The sequence below is a fragment of the Teleopsis dalmanni genome, chromosome 2 (genome assembly GCF_002237135.1).
Source record: "Teleopsis dalmanni isolate 2A chromosome 2, ASM223713v2, whole genome shotgun sequence".
NCBI classification, from domain to species: domain Eukaryota; kingdom Metazoa; phylum Arthropoda; class Insecta; order Diptera; family Diopsidae; genus Teleopsis; species Teleopsis dalmanni.
The window spans coordinates 29,453,968-29,476,939 of record NC_051847.1 but is presented as its reverse complement, the minus strand read 5'-3'; the positions used below and the strand labels follow the sequence as shown (position 1 = coordinate 29,476,939).

General features: G+C 26.0%; 1 protein-coding gene across 13 annotated transcripts in view; it reads right to left on the bottom strand.

The window, feature by feature from the left end:
* The window catches only part of LOC119686146 (putative leucine-rich repeat-containing protein DDB_G0290503), a 46,235-nt gene that overhangs the window by 1,453 nt on the left and 21,810 nt on the right, over positions 1 to 22,972 (bottom strand). For 2 of the 13 annotated variants that reach the window (XM_038100628.1, XM_038100629.1), the window contains exons 6-25: positions 22,180 to 22,362; positions 21,968 to 22,111; positions 21,770 to 21,903; positions 21,343 to 21,523; positions 20,972 to 21,286; positions 20,122 to 20,436; positions 18,564 to 19,208; positions 18,316 to 18,498; positions 17,627 to 17,764; positions 17,341 to 17,523; positions 7,334 to 7,465; positions 6,557 to 6,880; positions 6,309 to 6,497; positions 6,104 to 6,241; positions 3,815 to 4,009; positions 3,045 to 3,227; positions 2,670 to 2,801; positions 2,269 to 2,427; positions 299 to 455; positions 73 to 239 (exon numbers count right to left, since the gene is read on the bottom strand). In XM_038100628.1, the coding sequence (XP_037956556.1) occupies positions 73 to 239; positions 299 to 455; positions 2,269 to 2,427; positions 2,670 to 2,801; positions 3,045 to 3,227; positions 3,815 to 4,009; positions 6,104 to 6,241; positions 6,309 to 6,497; positions 6,557 to 6,880; positions 7,334 to 7,465; positions 17,341 to 17,523; positions 17,627 to 17,764; positions 18,316 to 18,498; positions 18,564 to 19,208; positions 20,122 to 20,436; positions 20,972 to 21,286; positions 21,343 to 21,523; positions 21,770 to 21,903; positions 21,968 to 22,111; positions 22,180 to 22,362 (4,197 nt within the window). Of the gene's footprint in view, positions 1 to 72; positions 240 to 298; positions 456 to 2,268; positions 2,428 to 2,669; positions 2,802 to 3,044; positions 3,228 to 3,814; positions 4,010 to 6,103; positions 6,242 to 6,308; positions 6,498 to 6,556; positions 6,881 to 7,333; positions 7,466 to 12,886; positions 13,038 to 13,424; positions 13,953 to 15,889; positions 16,688 to 17,221; positions 17,273 to 17,340; positions 17,524 to 17,626; positions 17,765 to 18,315; positions 18,499 to 18,563; positions 19,209 to 20,121; positions 20,437 to 20,971; positions 21,287 to 21,342; positions 21,524 to 21,769; positions 21,904 to 21,967; positions 22,112 to 22,179; positions 22,363 to 22,972 lie in introns of those variants that run through there. The other 11 variants (XM_038100630.1, XM_038100631.1, XM_038100632.1 and 8 more) reach the window with 11 other exon arrangements.

The following is a 22,972-nucleotide window of genomic DNA, read 5'->3' as shown; positions in this document are numbered from 1 at the left end:
GTTAATAGAAAAATAATTTAGACTTGTTTTTATTATTTATTTGTTTACATAGAATTATATACAACAACTTACAAAAGAACACTACCAACAGTGTTGACTCAGCCATTAAACGTTCCAACATCCTTTCATTCACTTCTTCAATTTCATCAGCTAGTTCTCGATTATCATCATCAATTAGCCATTCCAATACGGATTGTTCGTTCTGTAAATCACCCTCAAAAAGTAATGGATTGCCGTTTCTAAAATAAAATAATAATATAATATAGTGTAATATAATAAATTCATTACTATAACTAACCGGAAGTAAACTAAAGCTGGGAATGTTTTTATTGAATATCTTTTCGCCAATTGTGGATCTTGAATTTTAACCATATGAATACCAAAAACATCACATTCGTCATCAATTAGTTCTAAGCCCTCCAGAATTTGATCGCATATATTACAATTAATTTTATCTATACATATACATATTTATTAAATACAGCAAATAAAAGTTTAGATTAATAAAAAATATGAATACAGTAAGTATTTATTAAGCCAATAAAAACATAAATACATAGTATATACAAAAAAAATATTGGTATGAGCACATGATTGTAATTGTGTTCTAAATTTTGAAGTGAGCAAGATTTTTGGTTAAAAAAAATATTAAGGACATTCACAAAGTGTTGTATCTATTATTGTTGTATTTCAAAAAAATATTAGACATTCACAAAGTGTTGTATCTATCGTTGTTGTATTTCGAAAACACTTGAACAAATGTTTTTGTTACTTCGAATGCATTAAACTGTGTCTTTATAAATATCAGAGACACGATTTGTGATGATATTATGATACGATTACTTTGTGAACTATCTAATAATAAAGACAAACTGTTATAAATGCTTATGTTAAATTTAGTATATTAAAAAAAGACAGCAGAAAACGTAAAAAATTAAGGTATTCATATCCAAACTAAATGCACAGGTTTAGATTTATTTACTGTGAAACTATTTTACATAAAACGGAATATTTTAAATTAAAGTAAATATTTATTATTTAAATGAACTAACCTAATTTAAAATATTATAAATTTTATTTTTTTAACAAAATACAATTTAAATGTTAATTTTTCATATTTATTTACATTCTAAATGAACCATTTTGATTTATCTGTTATAAAAATAGTTTTCTCATTTTCCGGCAAATAATCGCTTATTTACTGCGTGTATGCATATAGGGACGTGTATAAATACAATAATTTGAATTGCATAATTGTAGGAGCGAAAAATATTCACCTAAAAATTAATTTTAATAAATATATGACAAGTAAAAAAAATATTACTAAAAATACTTCTTTTTATATAAAATAATTTATTACAACCTGAAACCCGATAAACTTTACACATATTACGAAAAAGAAATTTACGAGTATTACGAATTATTACATATTTTATAATAATGGCTAGCGAAACCAGCAGGAGTAGAGCCACATGTAGAAAAAAGTATGTAATTTTATTTTAATCCTTTTATAAACATATTTATGGATTTTCGCATTTGTTCCATAATCTACTCTACTCCTACTCTACTAACTGAGTTAAAGAAGGCTTTTCTTATGAACATAAATCTGGCATTTAGTTTGGACACGACATAATAAATTTAATATTAAATATTTTAGTATCATAGAATTATTAAATAAAGAAATAGACAACGCTAAAACTGTTACCTTTTGTTTTCGAAACAGTTAATTTAACTAATAAATGGCAGATTATTTTTTAAATTCGTAAAACCTCAATATGTAATTAAAGATAAATGAGATTACGAAAGATAAATGAAAAAACATTCCAAATTATTATTTTGCAGAGCTATTAAATGAACTACACATAGTAATGCACAGTCAGCACTACTGTGCTGACTATCATACTATTCGGATATTTTAAAATTCGAAGTTATTCGAATAATTGGATAGTAACGAAGTCTCCAGAGTTAAAAAATTGAATTTTTATTAAATCCGGAGTCTGCGAATATCCGGATTTGCGATTATTATTCGCATGAACAAAAGTTAAAGGTGAGAGCACAAAATGCAAACGATATAATACTAATACTAAAAATACAACTCTGTTTATTAACACAGCGAAAAAAAAAATTAAAATTAATTATTGTTTAAAAGGTAACAGTTTTTAAATTAATTTGTAAAGCTTAATACAACAAAAATTATTAAACAAAGTTTGCGTAAGTTTTTAGAATTTGTTGACTAAGCATAGGCGAGTTCAGATGATTTATGAATACCTTGATTTTCAATACGTTTTCTTTTGCGTGATATGTAATTCTTAACGAATTGTTTGGAAGTGTGTGTAGTGGAGTTCAAAATGTTGTCTTCTTTAAGGGACAAAGGCGAACAGAAGCTTCGACAATAAGCGGGTGGTTTCCCATTACGCTCAGGAGGTACTGAGGATGTTGGTATAGGTTAAATATATATACATACATATATATTTATGTGTGTGAATGTTTATATATTGTTTATTTTAAAGGTTTTGTGGAAATTTGTTTTGTAGGCGGTGCAATGTATGTTGAATTCATATAGTGTGGGTTTAGAATAAATGTAAAAATATTTTTAAAATATTTAAAAAACAAAATAAATATTTATTTAAAACTAATAAAACAAAAAAAAATTATCGTTATTTACTTACAGAAGTATACTGCTAAATATTGAGTCTCTTCGACCATTGTTTCCAGCATTTGACGTGTTATCAATTCAATGCGATCCTCCGTTTTTTGAGTTATGAGCCACTGAAGTACTTCTTCCTCCTCGTTTAGTTCCCCTGTTTAATAAAAACATGATGTTATATTCATTAATGTTTATTATTTACGAATAATTAAATATAAGAAATAATTCTAACACCATTGACGATGAGTATTAGGCAATATACAAAAGAACTGTATGGTCAGTTAAAAATTCAATTAAAATAATATAAAAAGCTTTTTGTTGTTGTTGTAGTTCACTACTTTATGAAACCTCTCTATAAATATAATATATGTAGATATATATAATTAAAAAATATTACCTTCAAATACATTTGGTATTCCACCTTCGAAATAAACAAGTGCTGGATAGTCATGCACGCCATACCCATCAGCGACAGAAAAGTCCCGGGTCTTTACAAAAGTAATACCATGTTTATCGCAATCATCGTCAATGTTCTCCAGTTCCTCTAGTACTTTAGTACATTGCTCACAACCATCAGTGTCTATTTTGTAATTAAAGTAATTAAAAATGATAAGTTTGTAAAATAATATTTTATTTATTAAATAATTTATGGATATGATAAACTTTTTTGGGAAAATTTTATGTACAATATATAGAAAAGAGGTAGTCACTACGTACAAAGAGCATTCACTAGGCAGTTTGCTACAATAAAGAATGTTGAGTAAATAGAGGGAGATAGTAATAAACATTGAAATTGTAGGAAAGGATATAAAAAAGTGGTACTAAGTAGTATAATACATATGCGGGAATATGAATTAATATAGTATAGGGGGCAGTAGGAATTGGTATAGATATCAAGATAAGGCAAAGGGTATGTATACGAAAGCAATTATAGGTACATTCAATATGTACGAGCACTACATCAATATGAGGAAACACAGTGAATACCCAACCGCTTAGGGAGCAAATATGATGATATTGGAATGGTTCTTTTGTTGGTGGTAATGCACAATAACACAACATTTCACTAGTATACTTAATGTAATTATAGTTTGATAATCTCTTTCTCAAAATCAGTTTTTATTTAAATTTCTGATTTTCGTTTTATTTTATTAAACTTATTTCTACCCTCTTCATGTTTGCTTGCGATTGGTTCTACAGTTGCAGAAGTACCCGCTGCTTCGGCTGTTTGTTCTGTTTCTCCTCCGAATGCGGCAGCTGCAGCACCTGCACCTCCGGCTTGTTGTTGTTGCTCTTTTTCCTTCTTGAGACGTGCCTTTCTGGCTGCCTTAGAACTGCATATGTCACATTGTGTCTTGTTCCCTATTTACGAATTATGAACCAACCATTTTCGATGACAGATTGTGTTTCAGAATGTACAATAAATCATATTTATAGATGTTGAGAATATATATAATTGTTTAAATAAATAAAATTTAAGTTATTTAGTTAGTCACATTTAAATATATTTTTATAAAGATTAATTTCTTTTAAAAGTGTAATATATACAAAACATTTAATTGAATTAATAAAATTGTTAATTACAATTCAAATATTTATAATTAAATGTACACTTATTGTAATTACTATGAGTCTGAGCAATATTCCATATCTTTATTGTGTCTTAACGTATATAAAGGATATATATAGAATACGTTTATAGATCTATATATTGAAGTTTTAAACAATAGATGTTAGAACTGATTTCAATTTAATATGGCATTTTTAATTATATCAATATATCAGTGTTGGAAAGTATTAGAAATGCTTTCAAGAGCTCAGAAGATTGATATGTCGGCATTTCTTTTTTAAACTGACATCAAAAGTTTGGAAAAAAGGTGAAGAAGTGGTAGAATTAAAACATTAACATATTACAAGATTTCTAACTTTTTGTTCTCAAAATTGTTGAACTCGTAATAAATAATAAGCTATTGAGAGAGAAAATTAATATGTATTTACTTTGGGGATAGAATTATCACTTATTAGGGACGAGGAGCAACCTGTAAGTATTTATATTAAAGATTTTCGGTATTGTTCTTCTTTATTAAAAAGTATTAAAGTAATCTCTTAGTAAAAGCAAAAATAGAAAACGTTTTAAACTATAGTATCAGTATTTATTGATAACTTTTTCAAGATAAAAAAAAACAAAATTAAATATATTTAGGAAATTAATGTAACTTACGAAAAGATTAAGAATACTCAACAAAGTTACGTAGACTTAGATTCAGATATTTAAGAAATGTTTAAAGTAAGGAGACTTCAATAAATAAAATATATATTTTTAAACAATATTTTTTACTTTTAAAAATTAACAATCCGTTCACACTATCACAATTAACTTAATAAATGTGTGGTAAAAAGTGTTCTTACTCATACAGAATCCATACAAAAAATATACTAATGAAGAATTAATATTCTAAGTGTATATATATATAATAAAATCGAAGTAATTTGCAAAATTATACTATTTGAATTATACAAGAAAAGCCTTCTAACGATAAAAAGTAATTTGATAAAATTTTAACTATTCAATAAATAATATTTCTCTATTTTATATTGTTTGGCTTTTAAAGAAAGTTTGTTTAATTTTGTTTTAATTTTAACGGTTAATATAAGTATTTAAATAAAACAATCTTAATTGTTTTTTAAAATTTTGATTAATTATATTTAAAACTCAACAAATTTCAAGTTTTTATCATATATGGAACCTGAGATACAGCTGTTCGATGGTAATTGTAAAACCCCATAGGTCCACATCTCCTAGGAAAAAAATTTCAAAAATTTTCCCAAAATATGTGTCTTCTTATTTTATGAAAGAAGCTTATAAAAAAGATTTCAGCTAAATCGGAGATGAGTTTAAAAAGATAAACACCTATAATATGGTTAATTAAAATATATATACGAAAAATTTTAATTTAAAACATTTATTTCCTGGATTTAATTCAAGAAATATATAATAAATAATAAAATAATACCAGAGGAAAAAAAATTTTTACTCATTAGAAATGGGATTGATAAGGAATATGCGCAGAGGCAATAACTCCAACTTTAAAAAATATAGTCTGCAAAGAATGAAAGTTTTTCAGTTTAACCTTTTCTGTTTTTTACTAAACTAATTTATTATAAACTATTGTCTATTAAGCTACTATATGAAGAGTTATTTAAGTACATATATCTCATTTTTGTTGAATTTAGTCGATCTATTCCGTTTATTTCAAAACTTTTTTTCTATATTTTAAAGGTCTTAAGTTTATTTTCTCGATATCCTGCTCTTTTCTTTTATTTTGAAAAGATACTTTATCTTTATCGTAAAAAGATATTTTACGATAAATCAAAAAAATATATCTTATATATTTTATACAACAATTGCAAAATATTCAAGTTATTCCGTGATTAGATTATATCATATATACTTACAGAAATAAACTGCAATGGCACCAGACTCTTCAATAAGCTTGACTAATTTTTCACCTTCAAGATCTTCAATGACATCTCCACTTGGATCCTTTTGTGTGAGCAACCAAGCAAGTATTTGTTCTTCTTCATACAGGTCACCTTTAGAAAGTGAAGTATTTAAAATCAATATATATTTAGAAAGTCTTAAAGGCATATTTTAACGTACCGGCATATATAACGGGTTCCTTAGACGTAGGTTTAAAGAATACTATAGCAGGCAGTGCGAAGACACCAAATTCTTTAGCCATTTGTTTATCATCAATTTTAACAAAATCAATACCGGCCTTATCAGCTTCATCATCAATGTGTTCAACCTCAGCAAGTACACGTGGACATTGCTTGCATTCTTCACTATCTATATTTTTATTGAAAGGATTTATACTGATATTTAATTTAATTAAAAAAAATACTTACGAAATATAACAGCTAAATAATCTGATGTTTTACGTATTTTCTCAAACATTTTTCGGTTTACTTGTTCAATGTGATCAGTCATTTCCATATTCGCTGGACTTGTAAGCCAATCCAAGATTTCCTCTTCATCATCGATATCACCATCATAATTGATATGTTTGCCTTTACGGAAATAAGTTATGCCAGGTGGATTACGATATCCATATTTCTTCGCCATAAGCTTATCATGCATTTTCACAATATGTATGCCATATTCAGCGGCCTCATCATCGATGAGTTCAATGTGACGCAAAATACGTGGAGAATCGGGATCATCTTCCTTGTCTGCAATATAATTGATTCTTGTTCAGTTTTGTGTGAATAATTCATTGTTTTTTTAATTGAAATACACATATTTTGTTAAATACAAATTAGAACAGAAACATAAGTACAGAAATTATTAATATAAAGAGTTAAATACGAAAGCAGTCACAGTTTTTAGTAAATACGAGTAAATCACATTCTGAAGTGTAGTTAACGAAGTATCTATAAGACTTGTTAAATGATTAAAAGTGCTTATACTTAGACTATAACTAAATCTATAAGTATTAAAAAAATTTTTACTATAAATTTTTTAAATTTCTATGTTAACACTCATTTCACTATATATGCACTTAAACATTGATTTTACAACGCAAAAAATAAATTAAAAAATTGTTTTTTACTATAAATACACATATGGAATTAGATATTATTATTATTTTGTTTTGTACATTTTCACATCTATAATTTACTTACAAAATATAACAGCCAAAAAGTCTTTGGAATCGATATATTCAAATAATGTTTCCCGATCAATAAATTCAATACTTTCGTCTGACTTTTGTTCCAATATCCACTTGAAGACATTATCGCTCTTCTCAATGTTACCTGTATTTTATTGATTTTCACATGTGAAGATTATTTAAAAATAGAAAGTGTATAAAAATTAAATTTTATTATTTTATTTAAAAACATATAAATAGAATATTTTATTTATTTTTAAATTCACCTGATTAGCTGCAGTTAGTCAATCAATCAATCAATACTTATTGTTGGTAGAGTAAACATTGATGTTTATTTTTATAAAAGCGAAAAATTTTCCAACCTGTGGCTTCGCCATAAACATTTTATTTTTGTTTAAAAATATTTTACATATATTTATTAATATATATATGTATATTATGTATACAGATATATACATTTTGAAAATATGTATTTTCGCAAAATTGGTTTCAATAAAAATAAAATTAAATTTGGCAATCTTTCAATTTTTTTTTGTGCTGGAGTGCAGAAACAATATTTTGTTTTTCACATGATGAAATTTATGGACTTTTCTATAGTAAAATTTAAATTCGAAACTAATACTTTCAGATAAAAATGTATGAACTTACAAATTAAAAATTTTTAATTTAATATTTATTTTTTTTAGATTATAAAATTTGTTTTTAAAATGTTTGAATTGTAGAAACAATGTGCACAGAAATTATGTTACACATACGCACTGTTGTACCATTTTATTTAAATCTTTGTGAAAAAAACCTATTACTTCTATTTATTAAAATTTATTATTTGCTTATTATCAAATATATAGTTAATTTGATATTATCTGTATAAGTTGTGAGCAGATTTTAACTTTTAATTTTTAATTAGTTTTTAATTTAGTAAGTAAAAAAAAGTGAGTAAAAAATATATGTAAGAAAATTAATCATAAAAAAATTAAGTGACTTGTTTTTAGTAAGTAAATATATCTAAAATTCTTTAAATACTATTTTCATTATATACTTTCAAATATTATGAAATATATAGCGTTTATATAAATGTTTATGTATAGGAAGAACTGATTATTCTGAAACTTTAATGAATATTGTATTCTTTTATGGTATTTCTATATTCAATTTTAAAGTGTTGCTAAGTGATTTATCATTTATGAACGAATATTTACACATTCTATCATAAAATTAAAATAATTATATTAAAATAATTTCAATTAGAAATATAATTGTAAAATCTATATTTTTTAAAAACAAAATAAGAATTAAAACTAAATAAACCCTAAAATGTTGTTTCAGTCCAATATTAAATTGTATTTTATCAAAAAATTATCATTCTATTATGTATTATCATTCCATCTATATTTCTCGATTAAAGCTTAACTGAAGTATAATATTAATGCAGGTGTATATTATACTGTACTTTTTAAATATAAAGTATTACTAGACCATTGTGTGTATAGTACGTTTGAAATTTATATTGATTATTATTGTCGAATGACTTAATGTAAGATATTGAACCTTTAATAAAACGTACTATATGAAAAATAAATAAACTATTTATATAAATATGTTTATTTGTGGATATTTTCTGAATTGTACTACATTTGTAATTTTTTTTTATTATGCAGAATTCTTAATTTTTTTAATTCATAAAGTTATGATAAATAAAATATTAAATAAATAAATATTATAATAATATTATTCAAATATTATAAATTATTTATTAAATGCTTCATAAGAAAATTATTGTATCCTTAAAATCTTGTAATATATGTATTTGATCGATTTCAACTAACATTACTCTAAATTATAATGTAGGCTAGAATTATTACCTAAGTAAGAATGAGTAGTAGAGTTGTATAGTATTTTTTTAAATCTTGTGAAAAGACAAGGAATTATTTGTCAATTATGTTTAATTATTAAACGCATCACAAGCTATGTGGTATGGAAATGGGATATCCCACATACTACTAGTGAAAAATAATAAAAAGCATATTGAAAAGCAGTAAATAATAGTCCTAGTCTTAGTCATGATAGATTTGTAATTGGTAAATTAATTTGTTGGATGTAAAAATTGTGAGGTGGTAACACTGTAAAAATAGTAGACTCTTCGGAAAAATAACTACACTTCTTGTAGAAATAAATAATATATACTTATTTTATTTAAAACTTTTTACGATTAGGCAATCAGATTAGATATCAGATTTCTACTTTGCCGAAGATAGTCAACAACGGATCGTGAAACCTAGAATTAACTCAATTTATTAAGCAGGTGTGAACATATATGTCTGTATAATTAAATGAATTTACAAAAGCAAATTGAAATTAAAACGAAAATATGTATACTCTAAACTATTTTTTAATCTCATATTAAATTATGTTTTCTTTTAAGTTATGTATTATATAGTTTAATATTATATATGCGACAGTAAAACTATTAACGCTTAAATAGTGAGACAATGAAATTTTTGGTTTCTAAAGTATAACTTAATTAAATTACACTTTAATTAAGTGAGGTAAGGATGATAAAAGGAAAATTGGGCAGTACAATTATATTTTATTGTTATTTGATGTGAACTGAACTATATATTATAAAAAAGTATAGAAAATGTAGTGTTGTAATCCATATATAACGATTTTCTGTTCATAATAAATAGATTATTTAGGCGCTAAAGTTTAAAACGGCAAAATTTGTTATATAACTTTTTATAAAATTGACTTACAATTTGTAATTTTGAAAAAATTAAGTGTACTGTTAACAATAATTATTATAAGAAAATTTACATATTTAATTAAAATTTCAACAAAAACAACCAATATTATTTTATATGCGGTAATATATTGAAGAATTTAACAGAAATAGTTTAATTTCATTTATAATTTTATTGAATTGATTAAATTCATAATTTATTTTATAGCACATGAAAATATTTAAAAATAATAATAATTTTGTTCTTAATTGCATTTTATTTTTTTTTATTTTTTAAATTATTTATTCAATTCTTTATTTATTTATTTTGTAAATTCTATTCTTTGTTTGCGATTAAAAACAAAATTGTAGTAAAAAATTAATTCAATATTTATTTAATTACTTTTTATTTAATGTATTTTGTAACATATATTTCTGGATTGAGATTAAAAAAATATTGTCGAAAAAAAAAATAAGTTGAATAAAAAAATGTGATTGTTTTTTAATTATTATTTCGCTGCTGTTCAACAGATTTTTTATTTTATAAATATATTCATTGTTTATAGATATAACATTTTTTAAATTAATTTCACTAATAATTTACAAACAATTTGAAAAACAACAATTATATTTTAAAGATTTTCTCTACAAACATAACATATTAATTATATATTTACTATTAAATTCGATATTTAAAAAAATATCGATAACAAAGTTTTTAAAATTTTCTTTACATAAGTAATTTACAATTTAATTGTAAAATATATATTAAATATTATTAAAAATTTCCTAAAGGACAACAAATTATCCTTATTATACGTATTTATTGCTGTTGTCATACATAATTTGTTAAACAAATTAACGTATATATTTTGTTATGTACATTTTTGTTGTAGTATTTTTAAAAATAATAATCAAAGCGAGTTTTAACGAGTTTTAAAAATTTACAAAAAAATTTACATACAAAAATAGTTCCCTCACAATAAAGTTAATTTTTTTTTTAATTAAAACTGTTAAAAAATTGTAAAGTTAAAATAGTATCAAAAGTGTTAAGTATGGTTTTATACACATGTACATATTCATAAATATATTTATATATATATGAGAAAAATATTTACGTGAAAAAGGTTACGATACACAAATTATGTTGCATAGTATATCGCATTTATACAATTTTATTTTATTTTTTTTTTAAGTAAATCTATTGTTTGTTGTTTGTGTAAAGTTAGTGTTTTATTTGTGTAAAGTTATTGTTAGTAAATTTGATTATGCAAAGAAATTCAGCAAACGTTATTACCAAAAATGCATTCTACAAATTATAGTTTAGTATGAAAAAATATTTTTTTTTATGTTTGTTTAGTATATAAATTAATAATTTCTATTTAAATAAAATAATATATATAAAAATAAAAATTATTTGTAAAGAACAAAAGAATAACAATAAGAAAACTTAACAGATTTATTATGTATCACACTAATAATGAGACAATCCTACGAGTTCTTGGCTTCATATAGGAAAAACGGCTTGCATTTGTTTAAATTTCGTACACACTTTCATTACTTTTTTCGTTTATAGCAATTTATATGATTTTATTACCATACGATTGTATGTCATCCCTGTTTCTAAAGAAAATTACAACGGCACTGCCTTTTAAAAATTTTTGACAGTTATAAACATTGCAACATATACCGTTTGTAGTTTAAAGTAGGGATTTTTAAGTTAATTGCAGTAATACCTATATGTAAGATAGTGAGTACGTTGATTTGATTTTAATAATTTCCCATAACAATGAGCAAGTCATAATTCCGTAAATTAAAAAATTTTTTTAATTAAAAACATTACATTTTTTAACATAATACATCTATAAAGTTTATATTATTATTATTTGTGATATATCCGGAAACATGTATTAGTTATGTTGTTATTAGACATTTAAGATCTATTTTCATACGGATATATTTTCTGTGTACATTTGCCGGTTATTTTAGAGTTATATGTTTTGATAGTGAAAATATTTAAAACTCGGAAATCAGAAACTGTATTTAAGACAAGTTAAAAAATAAAACTTAAATACAGACTATTGTTTAATAATTTAAATTAAAAAATAAAGTAAAAAGATAAACAAGTTATAGTTACTTTCAATATTCTTTTTAATGTTTTATCAATTGTTTTTCTATTGTATTTAATTAAATAACCGGCAAAAATGTAAAATAATTTATTAATAAATTATTATTTATTAACTGATAAAAAGAAAAGAAAAACTTTTTGTTGGGTGCATAAAAAATTTTACACTGAAAGGAAAGCAGTTTGGTGGAGCTGACATTTTGGCTGATGACAATTTAAGGGTTAGGATAGTGTTTTTACATACATGAAACAACTTATGTTAGGTTATGTGAAACTAACTATGTTAACATAATTAATTTTAATACATATACGTATTATACACTAAGGTCTATGTAGTTTATTGTACATTAATTGATTTTGGGCTGTTAAGTTGCACACTCCAAGGATGTTGAGGGATTCAAATAGGACGGTTGAATGTTGAATACGGCACGTTATTGTTGTTGTATGTGGCATAATGTGGCAAAATGTGGTATGACTCTTTAATGTAATCCATAATAACTTGGCAGTATCAAAAATTCTATCCATGCGTGATATAAAAGATATTCAGATTCAGGTATAGGCTCAGGCACAGGTTCAGATTCTTATAATTTTCATGTAGTAGTATTGTGTTGATACGGGAAGAAATCGTTAACTCTTGTTGCTGATTATTTAAGGTATTTAGTTTCTGTTTTTAAAGTGTTATATTTATGTGTTTAGGTTTTATTTTTATTTGAATTAAGGTTCTTAGGGATTTTGAAATATTATATGATTTATACAGTTAATCATAACATTAAATTTTGTTAATTTTTATATTGATTCCTTATTCCCACAGAGAGATATCCTGAAAAAGGAGGTCATATATATTTTTTAATCGTTTATGCAAATAATTAATGCCTGCAAGACACAAAAAAGAGAAGAGAAAAAGAGAAAAATATACAAACAAATAAACACAGGAAAGGGATATATTGTTAAATATTTTTTAATTAAATTAGTACAAGAGTTTGGCTGTGTTTCTTGGCTTTTGTTCTGTATCATTTTCTTTATTTTTTGTTTTATTTTTTGTTTTCTTTATGTTGCTTATATTCTTGTTCGTCTGTATATATATGTATGTATATAGTTACTGGCTTATTTGAAATTTTTTTTCTTGCAGTTACATTCTTTATTTTAAATTTAATCGACCAAAGTCAAGTACTTTTATTCTTTCATTTCTAACTACTCGGCTTACTATATTTCCACAGTAATCCTTTTACCAAATAATGTATTTTCCAAAACTAAACGTACCAGTTTTCACATTAATCTTATCACTTCCCCCTTCTTTGCCAGTGGCTTTTTTAGTTGATTTTCCACTGCTTGCTGGACTACCAGCGGCTGTTGATTTTTCATTAGTTTTCGTTGATTTTTTAGCGGAGGAGGAGGAGCCCTTTTTGCTGTACTTAACTTTGACTAATTGTTCAACCTCCTCATCATCATCATCATCATCATCATCATCGTTATCATCATCATCATCGTCATTATCGTTATTTTTATTAATATCTTTTTTATTTACTTTATTTGGTGAAGTTTTAGTTTTTTTTGTTGCAGTTGCATCGGCGCTTGAAGAAAATTGGAAATTACCTTGACCTGAACGCTTGCCGCCAGTCTCGGTAGCACTGTGACCGATGCGTTGTGCAGTCATTTTAGGAACTTTCGTTGATTTCTCCAATTTTGTTGGACAACACTGGAATGGTTTATAGTCGTTGGGAACGTAATTGTTGCCTCGTTTAGCTGAACGGCCTTCATGACCCAATCCAACATAGAAACATTCGTCATCTGTGTGCAAACAAACAAAAACATTTTGTCAGATTGTTTCTTATCAAACTTGCTTTTATTAAATTTATTTTAAAAATTATTTATACAAACAAGTAAAAGTTATTTAAAAAAACAATAGAAAATATACACGAAATGATAATTTTTATTTTTATTATTAAATTTTTCCATAGTCTTAAGTACTTTTGGTACTTTTCAAGTCAATATCATGATAAATATTATTTAGAGGAAAGAAACCACAGAAAAAGTTAGTATATATTTTGAAGTTCTATTTGCGATTTGATATAAAAGCGTGCTCGTCTATATGATAATTAAATAAATTAAATTCGTAGAATTTTTATTTTAAATTTTAACTAATAACTGACAAAATGCTTTTGATGCCTGTGACCTTTGACTTATCACAATCTAAACTACAATTTTTATTTTTTTCTCTTTTAATTTGTTTACAATTAGAAAAGTTCAGTTCTTTGTAGTGATTATTATAATTAATGTTAACAGATAAATATGTTTAAATTTTGGTTGTTTTTGCAATAAATTAAAGTATTTTATATAATTAATAAAAATAAAATTTATGTATATATAATATCAAAGCTTTAATAACAATATGAATTGAGAAAACAATCACGTAAAATTTTTACAAGTTACAGTTCTTGTAAATGTTAAAACAAAACAAAATTGAAGTATAATTTTATAGTTAATTAATTAAGATTTTTCTTGAATAATTATTTCTTTAAAAGAAAACATTGTGTCAGCTATGATTATACTTATTTTAAATTAATTTCATTATTGTAAAAAAAAAACTTAAAAAGGGTATTGAACTATGAAGGGTAAAAATAGTACAGTGAAACACCACATCCAGTAAATAAATTAATGTTTTTATATATTTTTATTTATTGATCAATTTATGTATTTATTAATCATAATTTATTAATCATAAATCAATTTATTTTCGTAGTTATAGTACACAATTTGTTTGGAATCCCTACGCTCCACTGGGAGATAAGAAAAAGAAAGTCAGAGAGAGGGAGAGAGAGAGACCATTTGTTTGTATCTAACTGTTAAACACTTAATTAAAATATATATGTTTATACTATATAAGTATCAGTAATGGCATGAGGACTGATAATGCATTATTTGTATGTATCAGACTATTACTTTGTTATTTATATATATATATATATATATATTTAATTTCTCTTTATAGTTTTTCGTAGATAATTTGTGTTTATGTATATATATATACATATCTATATATTATACACATTGCACTTTACAAATAATTACAACTTATACATATTTGCGATAATAATCTCGACTTCTCTCTGGTGCAGCATATAGCGCCCGAGGTAACTAATCGCTATTTTCCATTGTTCTAGCTTTCATAAATATATTGCTTTTAATTAAAAGATCCTACGGGCTCGTTTTTCATTCTCAAATATTATTTCAAATACATTTTTTTAGTCGGTACTGTATTTGTAAATCTCATACTTTATATATTAAGAATATTATTTTTGATCGGATGTAGTATTTCCTGAATGTGTTCAAAAGTAATTAAATTTTTCTACTCTAATTATAAAAATATGCAATTCAAGTAATGTAAAATGGGACTATTAAGGGTATTTTAAAGCTTTAAGTAAACTGAGCAAAATCAACACATTTTCGTTTGAAAAAGTATTTATTAATTTAATAATTTAATTCAAATTAAATTTATTTAAAAAAACCATAATTTAAATATATAATTAAATATATATGTTTAATTAAAAACAACTAAATTGTTATTTAAATTAAATTATTTAAATTAAAAAATACATTTAATATATTCTCTGAAAAAAATATATAATAAACGAAATAGCATATATTGAGCTCAATTTTTTGAATTTCATTAATGGACTTTGGGGTAACCGAAAACAAAAGATTCAAAGCCAATACTTATTTGTTACCTATTTTTTTTAAAAGTTGACCAGAACACAGTTCTTTAGCTTGATGAATTATTGGCGTTTTTTTTAATTTTAAATTTTTAATATATTTTTTTCTAATTTTAACAACTTCATCGTCTTCATCATCGTCATCGTCATCATCGTCGTCATCGTCTTCGTCATCGTCATCGTCATCGTCGTCTTCATCATCATCATCATCATCGTCATTGTTATCGTTATCATTATCGTCATCATCATTATCGTCTTCATCTTCGTCGTCGTCGTCATCATCGTCATCGTCATCATCATCGTCATTGTTATCGTTATCATCATCGTCATCGTCATCATCATTGTCATTATCATCATCGTCATCATCATCGTTCTCGTCATCGTCATCGTCATTATCGTTATCATCATCTTCCTCATCGTTGTCGTCGTCGTCGTCGTCATCATCATCGTCATCATCGTCATCATCGTCATCGTCATTGTCATCATCATCATTATCGTCATCATCATCATCGTCGTCATAGTTTTTAGTTCGATGTACTTTTGGAATTCTTTTTAATTTAAATCTACGAGTAATTTTTTTCCTGATTATATCACTTTCGTTCTCATCTTCGTCTTCGTCGTCGTCATCGTCATCGTCGTCATTGTCATCATCGTCGTCATCGTCATTGTCATTATCATCGTCATCCTCGTCATCGTCATTGTCATTATCATCGTCATCGTCGTCATCATCTTCATCATCCTCATCATTATCATCTCCATTATCTTCATCATCATCATCATCATCGTCGTCATCGTTATCTTCATCGCTATCATCTTCGATTTGAAAAATATTTTATATTTTATATTTAATGTGCATATAAAATTTTAAATTTAAAATTAAAATCAAAATCAAAATTAATTTGAAACTCTGTCAAGGAAATAATTGAATTGTAAGTAGTATATTTGTGAGCTACATTTTCACATATCAGTTTCATGAAGGGATATGATATTATCGTTTTGATATCAATGTACTGATTTCCACAAATGATTATAAATAGAAATAAGTGAAGTGTTTAAGTCTTAAATCAGTTTCAAGTAGAATAATTCATACGCACCTAAAAAAATATCCTTAAAATCTTTAAACTGGTAGTTTTACTTTGAGAATTTTCTTTAACAAACAGAATATGTATGGAGCTATCAAAAGTATGTGTTAATAAAGTATATTCTCTCTTAAATAAAATAATAATTATAAAACAATATTTCTGCTATTATCTGATGGATATCAAAGTTAATGCGTGAAATGATTTTGTTTATATGCAAAAGTGTCTCATTAAATAAATGGCAATTAATTTAAACAAGAACGCTTACTCTTTTGATCGATTAACCACTGCAGTACACGATTTTCATTTCTGAGATTACCTATTAATGTAAATAATATACTTATAAAAAATATATTTTTTTAATCATTAATGTTTATTATGACTAACCGTCGTACATGATGGGAACGCCTGTTTCATAGTAGACCAATGCGGGGAATGCAAAAATACCGATCTCATGTGCGAGTTTAACATCGTTGGACTTCACAAATTGAATGCCATGCTTATCAGTATCATCATCGATATTTTCCAATTCTTCAAGTATACCAGGGCAAGTATTGCATTTGTCATCATCTGTTTTGTATACAAAAGGCAAAAAGTTAGTGTTATATTCTTTTGATGGGAGATTTAAAGTTAATAACTTCAACTCTCTTACATTTGAAGATTTACTACTTACAGAAAAATACAGCCAAATGTTCTACATCATTTATGAGTACTTGAAGAGTTTTGCGATCAACAGATTCAATAACATCGGCGGTTGACTCGTAAAGTTCAATAACCCATTCTAAAATTTCATCTTCTTTCATTAAGTCGCCTATAAGAGAATAGAATATTTTTTAGTAATTATAATTTATACAAGATAATAAAAATATGTTATTATTAATTTTATAAGGACTTGTATTTTATGTAATAAAAATTTTTTATTTCATTAATTAATAGTAATAAACTCTATATATATATATATAATCCCTCCAATTTTGTGAACTTGATACATTTGTCAAGTATTGACAATTACTCCAAATTTTTATCAAGCAGAAAGCTTTTTGCTATGCTGTGTAAACCCTGATCAATTTCAAAGCTTAACTGTCTATTGATTTTCACCACCCTATGGTGAAAAATGTTTTGAATATCAGAAGTAGTATGTGAACTAGTTAGTATATATATATATCATGTCATTATTTTTTTTTTAATTCTTTAATTCTTACAACTTGACAATTTATCAATAAAAGATCTTTTTATTTATAGTATAGAATACCAAAACCTTGACAAATTGCCAACCTTGTCAAATAAGCAAGATGGTGAATTTATCAAGTACACAGAATAGGGGTACATATATTCATAATATTTATAACACAAGATTTTCACCTGTATAAATGGTTCTAAATTTATTTCTATAAAATGCAAGTGCTGGCAGAGCAGGCAAATCGTATTCCTTTTCAATTTCATCATCAGAAGTCTTAACAAAATCAATATCCTTTTGCTCGCAATCATCATCGATATTTTCCAATTCATTCAATATTTTCTGTGATTTTTTATCGCCTTCACGATCTGCAATGTTTTTATTAAATAAATATTTGATATATATAATATCTAAATATTTTCTTTATACTTACAGAAAAATACTACAACATGTTCATTTTCAGCTAATATTTTGTCCAACATTTTTATATTGACTTCTTCAATTTTACCGGGTATTTCTAAAGTATCCTCATCAGTTATCCAAGCTAAAACTTCATCTTCATCATCCAAATCACCAGTAAAGAAGAGTGGATCACGATTTCTAAAGAATACCAGTTGTGGATAAATTTTAATGTTATGTTTCTTGGCAATAACTGTATCTTCGGTGGTAACAAAAATAATACCAGCTTCATCTAATTCATCATCAATACTTTCGAGTGCATTCAATGTATTATCACATTTTTCGCCTGGTTCGCATGGACCCGTAAAGAAAACAACCACATATTCATGATCATTTATTAAATTGGTTAAAATTTCATCAGTAACTTCTTCAATGGTTGCTGTCTTCTTTTGTAATATCAACCATTCCAAAACTTCATCTTCATTCATCAAGTCACCCTCATATAAAGCTGGTATCTTGTTTTCAAAATAGATCAGTGCAGGCAAATGATCTAAACCATATTCTTTAGCTTCAGCAGCGTTATCAATACGAACAATAACGATTCCTTCCTTTTCCAATTCATCATCAATATTTTCCAATTCATTAAGTACGCGTATATCCTGTTTATCATCCTTGTCATCTAGTAAATAATATAATATGTTAAAAATAATATAATAATATAATTGCATGATTAATTAGGACTTTAATTATGAATTGAATAGTAGCAAAGAAGAACTACTTAAACTTTGGAGAGACTGTGATAATCAAGTAGATGATCGGGGTGTTCGTCCAGCGGTACTTCAACCACCTACATAACTGAGTTTCTTGAATTTCTTCGCAATGTCACGATTTTTTCTGATTTGTTAACGACCATGTGATACAATATTCTGTCACCGGATTTTGATGACGTATAATCTATAACACCCTCTTACATAATCGCGGTTTTCGTGACCCCAGTTCTAAAGTCTATACTTAATATTCTCACTCTTATATAATAATTTTCACAATTACTCCCACCTCTTTCACTAATCTAATTTAATTAATAATAATAATTTAACTATATATACCCTCGATTACTGTATGTAATGATTAGAGTATTGTTAATTGTTAATATCGAAAGGATAGTGTTAGGTTACAGTCCTATGTGGTAGCTTTCATATATTTCTAATTTCAAAAAAAAAAAATTACTGCGGGAGTCTCGCTAATATTAAGAGTGTTCTTTAATTTATTGATCTACAACTGCTTTAAAAAATGATTCTCCCTCACATATATTAGTGGATTGTCCTTTAGCTACTTCTTAATCCACTGCAGGATATCATATTTTAGGTAAAAAACAGTGATCTATAACTGATCTATATCTATACAGTGAGCTATGGTAAAAAATTATGACTGTTCTATAATATTTTAGTAAAAATTAACCAAAGAAGGAAATTTAATCTGCACTTTATTTTTGTATTGCTTAATTTCAAATAGATAATAGTTTTTAAAAAAATGAGATGAAAGAAATCGACCTAGAAATGACTCAAAGAACATTAAATATTATATTTACTTACAGAAAATAACAGCCAAATGTTCTGTGCTTTCAACCAACTTATCTTTCATTTCATCGGTAACTTCAGGAATTTCCGAGTAACGTTTTTGATGCACTAACCAACCCAATAGTTCATCTTCTTTCATCAAATCACCTTCATAGATATGTGGTATGCCACGTTCGAAGAAAACGATAGATGGAATTTGATCGATACCCCATTCTTTAGCTTCATTATCATCATCGATTTTAACAAAAGCGATATCGTTTTGATCACATTCATCATCGATATTCTCCAATTCTGCTAGAACTTTTTGAGATTTCTTCTGGTCTTTGTCATCTGCAACATATGTCAACATTAAATATTAACAAAAAACACATAAATAAAATTTGGTGAATATTTTCTAACTATTCAACTATTTTTCGGGTGATTGCTAATACATAAGAACTTGATACAAGTCACTATTTATTGAACATTTTCAACTGAAATAATGTGCGAAAACTAAACCTAAACCATCTCCTGCAGTTTTGTGACTGTCATTAATTAGTCATTTAGTTACTGAGTTACTTAGTAAATAATAGAATATAGTATATATACAATATTTACAGGCAAGCGTAGTACTAGTTCAGCATTAAAAGCAAGAAGTCTTAGTACTTATATATAAACGACTAATATTTATTGAACAACACATAAATATCTACACAACATTTACTGTACATCACAAAAAATAAAAAAAATACTTCCTTTCTGACAACGATTTTTTATGACGGAAGCTTGATGTAAAAGTACATTCAGGCTTATGAGGAATATTTTATAAATACTTTGATCCGATTTTGTAACTGCAATATATTTTAGCACTTCATGGATAACTTACAGAACAGAACAGCTACGTGTGGCATTTTTTCAATTATTAAATCCAGCATTTCATCAGTAATGTCTTCAATTTGATCGGAAGTTGTTTGTTTTTCCAGCCATTTTAAAAGTTTCTCTTCGTCTTCAAGATTGCCATCGTAAATAGTTGGAATGCCTTTTTCGAAATATATCAATTTAGGAACTTTATTTATGCCATATTCTACAGCTTCCTCTGGATTATCAATTTTCACAAATGTTACTCCCAATGCATCGCACTCGTCATCTATATTTTCCAATTCTTCCAATATTCTCTGAGATTTCTTGTCATTATTATCATCTATTTAATAATAAATATGACTTGACTTTGTAATTATTTTAGGTAAAAATATTTACAGAAAAGTACAGCCATCACTCGACCTTCTTTTACCATCTTGTCTAGCATTTCATCGGTAACGTCTTCAATTTCATCGTGTTCCAGCTGTTCCACAAGCCAATGCAAAATTTGTTCTTCATCCATGAGATCGCCGTCGTAAACGTTTGGAATTTGTTTTTCGAAATACACAATTGCTGGAATCTATGGTTTTACAATGTAGTGATAAATATCAATTAGAGGGTATGAATATATTTCGAAAACGGGGTGCGTAACGTGATGTGTAAGATTTCAAGATTTTTATTTATAGAGTAATATTAAATGTATTGAAAAATTTAGAAAAATTTTATGAATATATTTATCCTAATCTACTGCGGTCTATTTCAAATCTTTTATTTTCGCACACCGTTTTCAATCAATCACATTGTCCTTTATCCAATTGTTATTTACCGTATCAATTCCATATTCAGCTGCGGTTTTGGCATCATCAATTTTAACAAATTGTATGCCATGTTTATCGCAGTCGTCGTCAATTTGTTCTAGCTCTTCCAACACGGTCATTGAATCATCATTACCATGATCATCTGTAGATAGAAATTTATTTGAATATTTCCCAAAACAACGCAGATGCTTTAATTTATAACATACAGAATAATACAACCAAATTATCGATATTGGTTATTAAAGTAGATAACGTTTTTGGCGTTACATCCTCGATAACATCGTCTTCATCGCCTGTAGACTTATTTTGCACTAACCACTCCAAGACATCCTCCTCTCTTGAGAGTTCACCTAAAGTAAGGTGCATAATTAATAGTTACAGGATATCATATTTGTGTATGTGTAGGTGAGTGCTTTACCTTCATATATAATTGGTGTTTGATGGCGATAGTAGACCAATGCTGGAAGATTACCCAAATTGTATTCATCTGCTAAAGCCTCATCGTGTATCTTTACGAAACCAATACCCAATTGATCTGCTTCATCATCGATGTTTTCAAGCTCTTGTAGAGCTTTTGCACACTTGCGACAATCCGGCTTATCTGATTGAATAAGTTCACATTATTATATTATAGTTGTATATGGGATTAGTTGTAGAGAATTGGTGGAGAATAATATGGTTGAATTCATGCTGGACATAGTGGATATATCGTGCATGTAGTAATAGCAGTGTTGGATATGTAATTATATGAGAGTCCATTTTAATTTTATGTAGTTGATATTCATTTATATACAGCTGATTATATAGTAATTGATGCAGGGATTGATATAGAATTTTCGTTCAATATTAAATTGTTGTATATAGGATAATTATTTCATAAAATAGGAATTGCATGTACTAAAGGAATTAATTGTAATCATTCATTACAACCAAAATAACCATTAACTATACACATAGCATGCAAAATATATTTAACTATATATACAAATATTTTAAATTGTAGATGGAACATATTTACAAGATTTTTTAGATTCAGATGGAGTGCAATTAATTAAAAGTAAAATATTTGTTTGGGAGCAGTTTTATATAATAATATAGGTTTTTATTACATGCAGTGTTAAATATTTCGTTTTAATTTATGTATAGAATTCTAAAAAGACATGTGTTCTTACATTAAAAACTAGTTTTAAAATAGAGGTTTTTCAAATTAT